The sequence below is a fragment of the Stylophora pistillata genome, chromosome 13 (genome assembly GCF_964205215.1).
Source record: "Stylophora pistillata chromosome 13, jaStyPist1.2, whole genome shotgun sequence".
NCBI lineage: Eukaryota > Metazoa > Cnidaria > Anthozoa > Scleractinia > Pocilloporidae > Stylophora > Stylophora pistillata.
The window spans coordinates 5,052,311-5,067,145 of record NC_142531.1 but is presented as its reverse complement, the minus strand read 5'-3'; the positions used below and the strand labels follow the sequence as shown (position 1 = coordinate 5,067,145).

Sequence of the window (14,835 nt, the reverse complement as noted above, 5' to 3'; positions counted from 1 at the left end):
TATGAGCCCACACTGCTTGTGTCAGTGATAATGGACAAGTTCCCAGACTTCACCAGTGAAGTGAAGGGCGCGGAGCCCTAAAGCCTTTTTTTTTTTTATTTATAAATTGAAATTATAAATTGATATGTGCTTCAAAGTCTTTCTGCAAAGCATTTCAAAGCCTTTGGGGTAGAAGGAGGGGAACTTTCACGCGCAAAGCAGACAGCAGATCAGGCTTGCATAGAAGACAGTCAGAATAAAGCGAGCTCCGGCGAGGAGAATTAAAAGTTTGAGGAAAAAGTGATAGTGAAAACTTTAAGTGATTAGAAGATGATTCATGCGAACTAGAAGATACAGATAAACAAGATTAAGAAAACCTATGCTTCCAATAGCGCTGTCAGATCCGAGTGATCCAATGAACAGATTTATAATACTGGACTTATTGAAAGAGGTGGAAACTTTATTCTAAGGTTTAATCGCGTTTTGCCGCACTATATTTTTATAGTAATCTTTGCCCCAGAATAATCAATTCATTCAATGTGAGAAGAGCAGAAGGGAGAAAGTTCGCAAAGACCCACCGCTCTTACAAGGAGAAATTTCAAATGAGAATTAAAGTATGGACCAATTATATTCAAATGTATTCAAATATGTTCTTTTTTCAAAACCCTCTAGGTTCTTTGACGTTTGGGTTTTTTTCATGACTTTCGTATAATTTTTCTTTTCGACCCTTCACAGTTATCCTACTAGAAACTTGATGATATAAAAATATACATTCTTACGATTTATAGAGGATAAAAAAGATCACCGAATGTTTGTTTCAAAATCCGGGGTTGCAGGCAGAATTATTTGACCTTCGGGATTCGTGATCCTTATCTTTTTCTAGTCCAATGATTCACAAATCATCAAAAGTTTTGTAAAACATTCTTGATTTATTTGAATTCATCTGGTAATTCATAAACGACAAAAATTCATGAATCGTCAGTCTGATTCAACTGCTTTGATACACGGCTTCACATATCTGCTTCCACCCGGCAATTAATGCGTTTGAAGCTTGTGCATCTCCAGTTTAATTAAATTTCACCCAATCTGAAAAGCAGGTTAGTAAAATTATTGGCTTAGGGAAACATCGAATTGCATTCTGCAATGTCTTCCATCCTGAGAAATAATTCGTATGGTGTGAAAAACCCCCCAACTGAGGTTTTTTCTCTAATTGTGGACAATGAAGTTTAGAGATATCCTTCATGAAAACAACATATTTAACAAAATGGACGCCAGCCTTGAAAATAACAGATGTCTAATACTGGCAATTCGTAGCTTTTTGGTAATTAGGCAGTGTCACAGACAAACAGACAATTTAGACGGCGAATGTGAATTGGCCTTTCTTGGGAAAATTATCAATTTCTGAGCCAATTGATGCAAATTAGATATATTGATTTAATTGTGGAAATATGCCAAAAATAAGGATCTTTGTTTAAGCTTTCATATGTGCTAGATAAAAGATAAAAGTAAATCCTCATGTTGGAAGTTTTCTTTTTTACGGTGAACTTGAAGGCGAACAATATTATACAACGTACGAATTTCATCAAAAGTGTCACTTGACAGATGAATTTTCCGGAATTAAAATGTGACAAATTGTGACAGTATTTCACAATTTTATGGATGCAGATTGTGTATTCGAATATTCGACCCGAAGACGCCAGTGTCGGTGATTTCGGAATGTTCCCATGTCAGTTGTCAAAAGGGTACTAAATGCTTATTTATAATTCAAATGAATAAAGGCAGATAGTTTCGAAAGAAACTGTTTGGGGCTGCGTCGGTAGGAGTAACGAAATAATTTGGATATATCAACAAAGTTGAAGTGGTAAATTGGCCACCGTAACGATTACAAAAGCTGACGTTTCGAGCGTTAGCCCTTCGCCATTCGCTCCGACGAAGGGCTAACGCTCGAAACGTCAGCTTTTGTAATCGTTACGGTGGCCAATTTACCACTTCAACTTTGTTGATATATCCAAATTATTTATAATTCAGTCAAGTTACGTTGAATATCATATATTGAAAATCAAATGCTGAATTTTCGTTCATTGAAACAGTTTCAATAAACTATTTTTAGTAACGCAATGACAGGAGCGAACAAATGCCATGGCTTCATGGATCAACGAAAATTCAGCATTTGAATTTTTTCCTAGCACTCTGGTTTAGAAAAAAATTTTAGGGCTCATGTAAATTAAAACACAATAGCACTGCCATATTTTTCGGGGGGGGGGTGAGGGATTTTGTTCTTATCTTTTAGAACAGCAGCTCCTTCCCTGGACTGGTGCCAACTTTGTGTTAAGCTCTGAATTGGCGAAGCAGTCCCCCCCTCCCACCTGAGCCACCTCCCTACCTCGCCCTCGCTTAGTTTTTCGCTCCTCCTACTTTTTCGCTCGTCCCCACCAAAAGAGTGGAAGTAACAAGCCATGCTGTACCCCAATCTACGCTGACTGTGACACAGTCAACCTAAAACACACAGTGTTGTGTTAGAATTGTTATTTGTTGAAAGCTCGTGTGTTAAGTTGATTTAAAGGCGACCCGCTGAGGAAAGGAAGTTTTTTTAGGAAATGAAACGTGGTAAATGCCGAAATGTCCAGCTTAAAATAAATTTCTGAAGGTAATCCCATGTTTGAGAAGAGGTTGATCGTGTGAAAATAACACGACTTCGATCAGTGAATAATTCAAACGTAGTAGCAGCTTTCCTTACTTCGCCTTCAAGAGAAAACAGCATTTCTGTACCTCGGTGTTTCCAAGGTAATACATTAATAAAGGTGGGACGTAAAGAACAATAATTACACAAAAGCACTAATCATACATATTCGTTTACACAATGTTCGTATTGCCATGGATTACACGACATTTATGGTTGTAAAACAACCAGCAGGGCATTATTATGTTAAATTGTTTCAATTGTAATTTCTGCAAACAGAAATGTGGCAACGGAGTTATTCATCCGAACCACAAATCAATTAGTGTTGACAGTTGTTGCCTGGTAACGGATGTAAACAAGTATAAACAGCGAAGGTTACTCGTCTACTTGATTGAAACCCCAAACAGATGCGCGCGTGACATCCACTCTCTCATTTTCAAATCAGTGGTGCAGAAACGCGTAAAAGAAACAGTTGCCTATCTGATAAAGAAAACGGAGGAAACCCTATTTTACTGTAAGCCGCTATGGGTTGTTCTTCAAGCGCACAGGCGCGAAACGTTGAGAGAAGTCCACAACCAGTTCAGGTCGCCGCTTCTCAAACGGCCGCGAACCGAAGCGGAGGAGGATCAGACATGTCACCGCAACCAAACGTCGCTACCACGAATCCCGTACTGATCGAAAGCACAACAACCGCAGAAAAAAACCGGGTGGTACACGATCAGATAGATGCCCCAAGCACAGGTAACTAAACGTAAAAACTGGTTTATGTGGCTCTTCCCAGGAAAAAAAAAAGGTTAAAGTTTTCCTAATAATAGTGTGGTGTCAGTTGTTAAGACGCCTCCATCCAATAATGCGCGACGATGAAATTTGATATATTTTACTGATCTTTGCTATAAGGTTTGGAGAACACGTAAAAATGTAAAAATTATGATTCGTCCACGCAGTTCACTTTGATCGTTATTTCTAATATAATTTAACTGACTTATTGTCAAATACACTGTCGTTCAACCGAGAATTTAAAGGTCATTTTTGACTCCGGGAAATAAATAAATCGCCAAATAAGAATAAATTGAAATACTGGCCCGCTGATCGGGATCAATGATACACCGTTCTATTTTAATTGCCACATAAGTTTGTTTGTACCAGTTGGAGACAAATTACTTGAATTCAAACCTATAAAGCGGGCAATCTGTTTACCGCCAAAAGGAAGGAGCGGACATGTGGAAAATTGTCATACTAAGCTTCTTATCACATAAGAGCTATTCTGACATGTTTTAGCATGTCTCAAAACATGCAAATTAGACATGATTAATCGTCGTGTCCATTTAGAAGGGCGATTAATTTGAGCGAGTTCACGTAAAATAAACTTTACTTTGAATCTCCAATACTAATTAGTTGAAGAAGACTCTACGACTCACATTAACCACATATCTTTCGATTTTTAGCAATATATAATTTAATCAGACTACACCTTCACATATAATTTTTAGAAGAAAGGAAACGAAACTCCCTTGCCATGATATACCAGCTGTTATAAAATGGGAATAAAGGCGAAATGAAAATCATTTTAAATGCGCTTGATCTTTTAGATAAAAATTGACAGTTGAAAATCCAAGGTATTTACACAAACTTCGGTTTGCATTGCACAAACACGGTATAGTGTGGCGAACCTTACATATCTTTACCATCAGGAAGATATATCTTTCCGAGAAAATCATTACAAATTGAAACTTTTTTTTAAGTTGCAAAATGCACTCTTACATCGGAAACCAAGGAAATATTCTTACTAGTAGTGAATAATGATATTTAGTCAAGCATAACAGACTGGAGGTAAAATGAACAAATGGTTAGTGATAAGAAAACCGTAACAGTTGCCATGGTAGGATATGGATAAGACTAAACTCTAAATAGCTGTCACAAAAGCGTTTCGGATTTCTTGTAAATTCAACTTGTTTTGTCTAAATGTCAACCCCAATAAATACTAAGAAATCGTTTATATTTGGATATTGCTTGATAAGGAAATGTACAATCGAGAGGAAGGTTAAAACCGTGTCGTATTTTGTTGTTGTTCTTCTTTTATCTATTTTTTTCACTTGTCTATCCTGAAGCGGCTGCAGTCTCAAGACAAAAGTGTTGTCGAAATCTTTCTCCTGAGATAAAAATGTATAGTTGTCATCGATGTCATACTGGAAGAAAGTCTATCAGCTTTTTCTTCTTTTTACGCCTCAAGAGAAATCCTTGACCCGTATTAAAAGCCTTTCAGTTTTACCAAATTCGTGAAGCTAAACTGTCATCTCATTACTGACTAAGACTTGTTGTTTGAGTTCTGCATTTCCACCGAAACGAGTTCTTCGATAGTCAGAAATTTGTTCCCTTGTCAATTTTCCATTTTCTAGGAAGCGAAGAAGGCTCATGTTAGCGCAGTTGTTTTCGACGAAAACAGTCGAAGCCAAGAGTATTCAACGTTTACATTTCATTGCTTGGCGACCACGATTTATTCTGAATAAAATAAAAAGGGGCCTCCAACCTAGGATAATTTTGTTCTGTGAACGCTGTTGCACCATATTGGTGACGACAAAAAGAACAACTGAGAAGTGGCAGATAAGAAATAGAATAGGATACTACGTCCGGGAGTTGCGAGATTTCTCTTGTGAGACGTTTAGGAGATGATTATGGAGTGTAGGCGCGGTGTTTTGGTGGAGGATTCTGAGGGATTGAACTCCGAATGACAGATGTAAAGCGCGCCTTTTGTGCCGCGCCATTAGACAACATAGGGAATAGGAGAAAACAGAAAGTGAAGTATTTTTACAGCTGAAATACCAAGCGCTTTAGCTCTACCTCTTGTGGAGTTATCATTGGACAATTCAGCGCTTGCATTGACAGGGACAATTTTCTGAGTTCAAATTAATTTGCAAATTTTAAATCAGATTTTATCCATCAGTTGCAACTTTCAAAAAACCAACGCCAAAAAATGTTGAAGCGGGTTATTGATGCTATACTGCCGAGGAAAAGTATGAGAATATTGAAAATAATGCTAATGGCTAAACGGGAATGTATGTTTATTTATTTATTTTTTTATTTCAGAGCAAGCAGCTCATGTAGATGATAAACCACAGAGTTCAGTTTCCGAGAAAGCGAGTGAAAACGAACCGCGAGAAGATCCTCTTGGTGAAGAATCACGACCTGAAGTAGTGGAGGAAACTCAACAAGAAGTTGTACAAGAAAAGAAAGATGGTGGCCAGCAACAAGTTAATCAACAGGAAGAGGAGGCGAAGAAAGACGAAGGAGAGCAGGGTGGATCTGGTGAAGAAAGCGCGGCTCCTCAAGAAGAAGAAGAGATTCAACAACATGCTGAAAGTGAAGTGAACGCTGAGACCGCAACAGGAGAGGTACCACCAGCGGAAAACAACAGTGGTGATAAACCTGATGTTGCACAGGTGGAGGAGCAGGATGGAGCTGTGAAAACAGAGGCGCAAGACCCTACTGAAGGAGAAACAGAAGCAACAAAGGAAGCTGAAGAGATGACAGCACAGGTGGACGGAGAAACGCCAACACAAGCGGAAAATGCAGGAGAAGCGCCAACTGTCGATGAACAAACGCAACAACCGGATCCTGCAGCCGAGGAATCTAAACCTGCGGAGGAAGAATCACAACCAGCGGCCGAGGAAGCAAAACCTGAGGAACAAGAAGCGCAACCTGCAGCCGAAGAAGCGGATGTCGCTACCGAAGAAGCGAAGCCCGCGGTCGAAGAATCGAATCCTGCGGCTGAGGAATCGAATCCCGCAGGTGGGGAACCGCAAGCCGACGAACAGCCATCTGCTGAAGAACTGCAAAAAAGCGAAGACGCGACACCGCAGGAAGAAACACCGGCTAGTGAAGAAAGTTGAGGAAGTATTCGGATTTTGTGAATCCAGTTAACGTCTATCATTTCACGCAATTTTTCAGTCAGAAAATGTTCACAAAATTCCTGTCCCCGTTGGTTCTAAAGGTGGATAACGTTCTGGTTAAATCTCTACCCGTGGATGGTACATTTAAGAATTATTCTTTGAAATCGAGGTGAATAGTGGCTAAATATTTACCGAGTCCCGAAGCGGCGAGGTAAATATTCCCGAAAGCCACTATTCACCGAGATTGAAAAGAATAATTGTTTTAGTATGTACACTTGAAGTGATCTCGACAAAATTAAAAGGAAGCCATTTAAAGGTAATTTCTGCTTTTGAAACTTTAGCGAATCGCGAGTTTACGCCCGCCATTTTGTTTTTCACATCATCCACTCGCTCGGAGATGTACATTGTTGATTAGCCGAGATAGCGAACCAATCAGATTGCTTGAAACGCCAAGATCACTGAGTGTGTATATACTAATACGTGTTGTTAACACTTGTCCGCTGGATAGCGTTATCCATCCTTTTCTCAACTGACTGCTCATGCCAGTAAGGTTTTTACGTATCTATACATGAATTCAGGGACACAGGCCTTGAAAAGATCTGTTAAATCTGAATCAGAAATTAGTCAAATTACAGCCATTATCACCATAGTTAACTATGTTATCACAAACAAGTTTTACACGAAAACAAGTGAAAACAGTAATTTGTCACTCAAGCAACACTTTGCGCTAAACTCAAAATAAAACATACATCTATGTCTAACACAAGATAAAAAACCTATGTATTTAAAAGAAAGGAAATTTAAACTTTATGAAATAGAGACTAGTATTTTGTAAGTGTTAAGAAATCCGCTGATAAATTGAATATGATTAAATCAAAAGAAGTACTTATCAAAAGAACTAGAACTTTGCACTATTTCTCTGAGCGATGCAATTAATTCCCTATGACAGAAGATAAAACTGAGTTGACATGAAAAATAAGCAGAGGTACGTGGATATGAAAAATGGATTGTAAATACTGTAGAAAGCAAAACTTGATTTATTTCTTTAGTATAATTGTACGTTGACTGTGATTTTCAAGTCAGGACATTGAGTAATTCATAAATGTATAGATTTGGGTAAGACATCGAGTTATCAAGAGGAAATCGCGTTATCAAGAGGAAATCGCGTTCACTGATGATGCTATCGTATAGTTTGTACAAGATAAAACAATGATAAGTTTTTTCGATGACAGAAAACATTGTTTAATTCTAAAAAGATTTTCTCAAGTGATTTTTAAACAACTGAGAAGAACAGTCTTTGACTCTTTCCAGTCTAGTTTTTCAAACTGGTGTTCCTGTTGTGTGAAATGAAATAAAAGTCAATTCTATGTCAGAGTTGTCAACTTTTCTCTTCTCTCTCGATACCGTATCGTAACTCCCTACGGTTCAGTTAAACACGCCGCTTGTTTATGTGCAAGTAGATTGTGTAAGCCCTCGAAAGCTGACTTCACAAACCAAAGGAGTAAACCAACGATTGCAGGGAAATCGACTGACTTTGGAGAGTACACCAATTTTTAGTGTCCACAGGGCGCTTTTGGATTGAGCGTCTTAAACTAAATCCAAAGTTATCACAACAGCCGATTAGAACAAGGGAATATCACAGGGAACCAGTGATAAGGCAGGGTGAAAACGAGTTATCTGCGTAAAGCGCGGGAAAACCCGTTTGACCCAGGCGCGATCAGCTTTACTTCTGCATCTGATTCAGTGGAGTGAGGTTTCTGAACTAATCATAGAGTGAAGTAAATAAAAAATCAAATCAATCCGGGATTAACCGGGACTACTTTCGACACATTTGAAAATTATCGATTCAAAGTCCGAAAGCATTAATTTTGCTGTTTTTTGCACGGTGATTGATCTAGAAAACTCTTTCCCCCATGCCAAACTCAAATCGGATTATTAATAACATTCGAAGACCGTTCTACACGACTCCACCGTCTTTATTAACAACTACTGAGGTTTATCATGCAAAAGCTCCCGTATCTAAAATTTTTACATGTAACTGAATATCACCCAACATCTCCATGCCATCACAGCTTACTTGCGGTGACCTAAACCAGGGCAAAGAAGAAATCCAACCGTAAGAAGAGGACTGATAACTTCGGCGTTGCTAAAAAAGCATTAGTGGATTCTTGTGCAAATTCTAGAAAGGTACTTTTGTCTCGTCATCAAAGAGAATAGTTGATAGAGTAATTTTGTTTTAATCGAGTGTTGAAAGAACTCCGAGATTGCTTTGGTTTTAGACCAATGAGATTCAGTTCGAGACTAAAACCTATAGGACTTTTTCACCCGCGTTTTTTCGACGCTGTGTGGAGATAGCTTGATTTCACTTTGGATTATCATTGGCTCGTTGTGATAGCTTCGGTTCTCGTTTTACGACACTTAATACAAGTGCACTCTTAATAGCAGCTGGACCTGGTGGATAGTGACCCATTTTCCCAACACCTTACTGCCAACTAGAGATTAATCCACCATACAGCGCTACTTACCTGGTTGGGACAAACTAGACAGATCTCAGCAATAAACTAGTGATTCGTGTGTATTGTCACCGCAACAAGTCGCTGCGACTTATCCATAATTGCGAACGTTATTTTTGAAATCACTTTAAATTTATGCGACTTGAAGTGGCTAAAAAAGTTCTGTTGCAGCGCCTAAAAATTTTAGTTGTCTTCCATGTACCCTGCAACGGGCTGCATCGATTTGTTGTCTTGTTTATTCCGACATAAAAACCTTCCTAATCAACCCTGATACATAGATCCAGTACAAATTACGATAATGAATAGTGATGGAAACAAAAAGAGGGTACGCGTATCGAGCAACGTTCTCATTACGAATTATCTTATTACCCCAGAAAATGCCGCGAAACTACAGGAGTCTATTACAGGATTTGTTACTCGTCATCACACGGAGCGAAAAGAGATCTCACAAGGACAAAATTGCGTGAGAAAGGACGGAAACTAACTTGAATACACCTAGGATAAACTTTCCGCAAGATTAACGGGGTCTCCATCGTGTGGGTTTTCTAAAAATTCTGTTAGATTGATAATTTTTTTTCCAAAAAAAATAAAAACCTTAACGACAAAAGGAGAAAAAACAGTAAATAACCAAGTTTGAAAAGGCAAAAACATTTATTTCACACTAGTGACCTTGTCTCGAGCATTCATTATTTCCCTTACAAAATTTTAGCGAGTCGGCACTTCTCACTTTTTAAGCACACAGAAAATGACTCTCATCTGCCGTTCCAGTTTGAATTAGTTTGTTTCCCTATCGTAGCACCACATCAATGTCTACTCATCCTTTACCTCTCCGACAATGGCAACTGCTTCAATCTCAACTTTTCCATACTGAAAATAAATGAATAAACAAATAAACTAATCAATATGTAAAGCCTTATTACAGTATCTACGTAGCTTAGGACTGGACGTCTCTTTTCACTTGAGCTGAAGAGGTTCATCTATGTTCCGGAGTCTAGGCAGCATTTTCTTGTATGGGAAAACCAAAACAACATCTGAAAATCATTTGGAGGTACACCAGTGGTTTTCTTGGATAAATAAATTTTCAAATTAGGTATCGTAACTAATCCGAGACTGTACTTCGCTCCACGATCGGTCTAGAAAACCCGCACCACCCTCTTGGCCAATCAAATACAAAACATACACTTGGTTACTTGTGTTTTCCGGCGCATTTTCACTCTTTTTTCCCGCGCATTACCCAGGTTGCTTGAGTTCTCGTCGGCCTCTTACGTTATTCACCTTGTACTTCAGTTTTTGTTGCAGGGCACTCAACTGAAATACCTTTCATGAAAAGTTATCACTTTTTCCTGACAGAGAGGGAGTAAAGTGTACCCAGAGAGTCTTCCCCTCCCCCACCCTTGACAAAATACAAGGAAATGATAAATGTTCTACATCATGATGGATAAAATGTTCATCACCTTAGGGAGATTTCCTACTTGATAGGCTGCCCTTGCTGGCTGTTTTTCGGTGAAAACTGTCAAGAATAAAAATATGAAATGCTTTCCTTCACGAGCTCAATAGTTCATCAATTCTACGATCTCATTGGTAATGTACCTTGTTGTCTGCTGCATGATTCTTATTACATTAGTTTGGAGAATTTGCTATTGGATTGACTATTTAATCTCATCAGTTTCCCCTCGATATTGCAGACACCCCAAACTCTTTGAACTCTAGGTGAGGAGAGGTATTTTTAAAGCAATGATCAAGCCTCACAAAGAATCTCAACCCTGGCCAGTGATCATTCCCAGACCCTTCAATCCTAAGTCCACTAAGCTAACCATTGGTCACCATGATTTCCATAGTATTCACCGAATCGAAATATAGCGTCCAGTTTGAATTACCATTGTTTTGGACTTACTAGCCTCGTCTTGACGTGGAAACACAAAAGGATTATCACATGTGCTAGAGGCTAGTCAGTCCAGAACAATGGCAATTCAAATTGGATGTCATATTTTGATTCGGTGTATAGACAAGAAACACTTTACAACAGCTAAATTGAAAATCATATCAGAGACAGTAAACTCACAGGTGGAATAAACCGCATTCACTTTGGCAAAGTCTTTAATGTCTGCCAAAAGAACAGTGGTCTTCACAACTAAAAAATAAATATTGCTCACAAATTAGAAACATGCAGTGATAGTTTGCTACAAAATGACCATCTGGATCAGATGATTTGCCTTATATTCCTGAATCCAAAACTCCTAAAATAATCTACAAGAGTTGGTACAAGTGCTTCTAATTTGATATGGTTATCAATAGTCAATAGTTAAATCACGCTTGTTACAAGCAATTTTTTTAAGCCATTCTATTTATCTGGACAGTAAGTTTGTAAAAAAAACAAAGGAACGAAAAGAATCAAACCTCACAAAACAATATTTCTTCTTCTTCCATTATTACCCCACCTCTTTCTACTGAAAATATTTAAGGGAGATCTTTGAAATGTATAGATAATAACATAGCCAGGCCACAATACCAGAAGCTACGTTCCCTACTCTTTGCAAGAGGTGCGTGGGTTCTTTAACATCCCCAAGTACAGAGAAGATACAGGAGATCAGCCTACAGTTTATTGTACTTAGCTGAGACGACGAGAATCTCTAACCCTTTGCAGATGTCATGGCAAAGGCAGCACATTCTTCTCAGTTACTATAGGACCCTGCATGTTTGTCTGGCCTGGGGCTCAAACCTTTGACCTCCAGCACAGCAGTCTAGCATTCTACAATATGAGCTGACTAAGCTAACAGTACTACCTTTGTCAAATGAGGAGCCTCCTGCCTCCAGAATATGGCCCATGTTGGTCAGTGCCTTCAAATAAAAAGTAGAGAAATTTAAAAAAATAGGTCTCCCAAGATGTAATTTTTTTAAATAAGGATAGTAGAGGAGAATTGGAATCTGGAATTTTCACAGAAAGTTACGTATTTGTGCATGATCCTTGCAGTAAAGAGCACTAATTAAGCAATAGTCAAAATCAGACCTGAAAAAATTCAGGCCTGTATGGGATTTGAACCACTGACCTCTGCAATACTAGTGCAGCGCTCTACCAATTGAGCTAACAAGCTAACTGGGAGCAGGTCATCAAATTAGTCCAACAAAAACCCGTAAGATGATAAATCAAACACAACGAATGTATGAAATTCATATAATTATCTGAACTGCAGTTATAGAAATGTATTTGTGCATGATCCTTGCAGTAAAGTGAAAGTGTGGGATCGCAGTAAACAGAAAGTGTGGGATTGGGTGAAAAATAAAACTTGTATCATGTATTAAGCCTTTACACCCTAACATCAACCTGCATATTCTCCATACTGTTCTCTAAACATTTCCTAAGGTGCTGACAAGGAGAATTTGCTTAACAAGCAAGGGCTCCTTTAGTGGCTGATCATTTCCTTTACAGTACTTTTGTGACCTTAATATGGGGGAGATATTTTAAGGAGAAATTAGAGGTTAGTCACTCTTTGGGGTCAAAGAGTTAAACATGCTGTTTTTATAAATACCTGCTTAGTTTGCTCTGTGACATCATCTGACACAAAATCCATAGTCTTTCCAAATGATAAAGAAAAAAAGGATTTGAAAAACCATAACAATGTTTAAAACATATTGAAGGGTAAAGAAGTTATAAGTGTCTGCCTGTGGGTGTGGTACACATTTGTTCTTACCCCTGGTGGGATTCAAAGTTTTAAACAAAAAGTGTCTCTGATTATTTCTTGTCTGGCTTGTTACCATCAGACTTAGTACAGTGTCTTTACTGAGGTCAGTTTGAACTTAAGTAACCATAGTGGGGGTATGGAGATCACTTCTGTCAGTCAGAGATTAGCCAGCTGATACCACTGACAGCCTGATTTTATATTCATACTAAACCATTAACATCATCCCCCACTGTTTACCAAGGTCAACTTTGCCATTGATACTTTGTTCTTGCTCCTCAGTCTTTTCCAGGAGGAGGTGGGGAGGAGAGGGGGGGGGGGGGGGGGGAGAGAGTCAAGGGATCAGGTCATGTGACTATCTAGTCAGTAACCACTGGTGTTTAATCCCAGTATTTGCCGCACGAAGAGACTTGGAATATCCTTACTCCCCCTTGGAGGATGTTTAATCATTTTAGGTGATCTCTTAGCATTTTGTGAGGTTTCCCTGGCAATTTTCTGATACCCCTTTCTATACCCATGAAGAGAAGGGGTACTGTGAGTGCAGTACACAGTACATTTTCCAAGAACAAAGCACAGCAAAACAACCATTGCTCCAGTTTGGACCTCTCCGTTTTGAGCCAACGGGCTAACCCTTAATAAACATGTCTCCCATCACGCGTTTATGTGATGTAAATTATTGTCATTTAATTGATGCGACACTTACTTTAGGGTCTAATCCCAGTTGTCCAGACACATACATTGTTTTGTCTGCAATTACAGCTTGGCTGTTCAAAATAGAAAGAAGCCCATATAAGTCTCTTTTAGAATACAGTTAAGATTACAGTGTACTACCACTTTCACAGCCGATGGTTGGCAAGAGAGCTAAATTGCTGGTTGGAAGTCATGAGGTCATAAAAAATTGTCCTAGATCATTCTGGTTGTGATTGAGACTTGATCACACCTCTGGGCTGTGACACCCAAGAAGGGAGGGGGAAACTAAGGGAGGGGGAAACTCCTTCGTATAGGCTACATAGGTATGTATAGCCCCATGGGGATGTGGTTTGAGACCTCTCGCGGTATAAAACAGGTTATCAATTTAATATGTTTGGTTCAATCTTTAACGCCTTTCTAAATCGATCTCTCTAGATGTTACAGGCACTCACGTTGCTTCTTCTTAAAAATATTTACCTGTACACGCCACGAATCGGCTGAACTCCCTTCGAAGCATGGGAAATCTTTCTTACCGTAGCCATACAGAAAGCTATGGAGTAGTAAGTTGCGTGAAGGGTCCATCAAGGGTGGAGAGGGGGGACGTTTTTTTATATCCCTCCTGAGAGCGACTCTCTTCAATCGACAAAGGTTTTCCAAGATACATACAACACTTTAATTCAGAACAACATGCAGATACATAGTTATTAAGAAAAAGGAAACCCAGAGGTTGGCCCAATAACAAGGGTCTCCTATTTATGTAAAAAATCTTACAGAACTAGTTAATAAAAATATAAAAAAGTCAAATAAGAAACAGCTAAATATCAATTATAAAATGGCGAGTCAATAAATATTCATATGTTTCTTCAATTTTGATTTAAACTCACGAACGTTAGGGCTGTCACAAAAATTAAATAAATTAATAGGAAGATTATTCCAGGGTTTGATAATTCTGACAAAGAAAGAATTTTTGTAGCAGTTCAGTTTTGCGAGTTTGAGTTGTAGTTTATATGGGTAGTTTACATATAGTAAACTATATGTAAAAGATAAGATAGTAAACTTTAATGTTCCATATACAATGAAGACTTAACAAATGCTTAAAACGATGCACGTGAGCGAGACTTTCAATTACTTAATTTAATCTGCACATTCAATTAATGTTGCCTGTTTATGTACCCCGGCACACACTCCCTCGTATTTAACTCTGTTGATCTTACTTGTAAGGTCCAATGGCTCCGGGAGCTTTGGAAGTGCTTACTATTTTTCTGATCGTGGCAGCCATTCCTCTTAACATCCCAGTAAAATTTATGTATAACGACACGCGCTGCCACAAACTGATAACGAAGATAGCGTGAAAACTAGCGTAATCTTCCCCAGGGGGATGGAGAGGCGACCGAGGGGGAGAGAGTTTT

At 38.7% G+C, this 14,835-nt stretch overlaps 2 protein-coding genes across 3 annotated transcripts; one reads left to right on the top strand and one right to left on the bottom strand.

Annotated features, from left to right (window-relative positions):
• Positions 1-3,043: 3,043 nt before the first annotated feature.
• LOC111336785 (uncharacterized) lies at positions 3,044-7,918 on the top strand. 2 transcript variants are annotated; one of them, XM_088743393.1, is made up of 2 exons: positions 3,044-3,400; positions 5,744-7,918. In XM_088743393.1, the coding sequence occupies exons 1-2, from the start codon at positions 3,184-3,186 to the stop codon at positions 6,544-6,546; spliced, it is 1,020 nt and encodes a 339-aa protein (XP_088599519.1). In that variant the 5' UTR covers positions 3,044-3,183; the 3' UTR covers positions 6,547-7,918. The 2 variants fall into 2 exon arrangements, with proteins under 2 accessions (XP_088599519.1, XP_088599520.1); XM_088743394.1 differs by lacking the exon at positions 3,044-3,400 and adding an exon at positions 5,565-5,670.
• A 583-nt stretch (positions 7,919-8,501) lies between these two features.
• Positions 8,502-14,816, bottom strand: LOC111336786 (2-iminobutanoate/2-iminopropanoate deaminase). Its single transcript, XM_022942942.2, has 8 exons — positions 14,641-14,816; positions 13,440-13,500; positions 12,587-12,631; positions 11,843-11,897; positions 11,122-11,190; positions 10,514-10,569; positions 9,885-9,926; positions 8,502-8,633 (listed from the first exon to the last, which is right to left on the bottom strand). Exons 1-8 carry the CDS (start codon positions 14,715-14,717, stop codon positions 8,613-8,615), a joined length of 426 nt encoding a protein of 141 aa, XP_022798677.2. The 5' UTR covers positions 14,718-14,816; the 3' UTR covers positions 8,502-8,612.
• Positions 14,817-14,835: the final 19 nt, after the last annotated feature.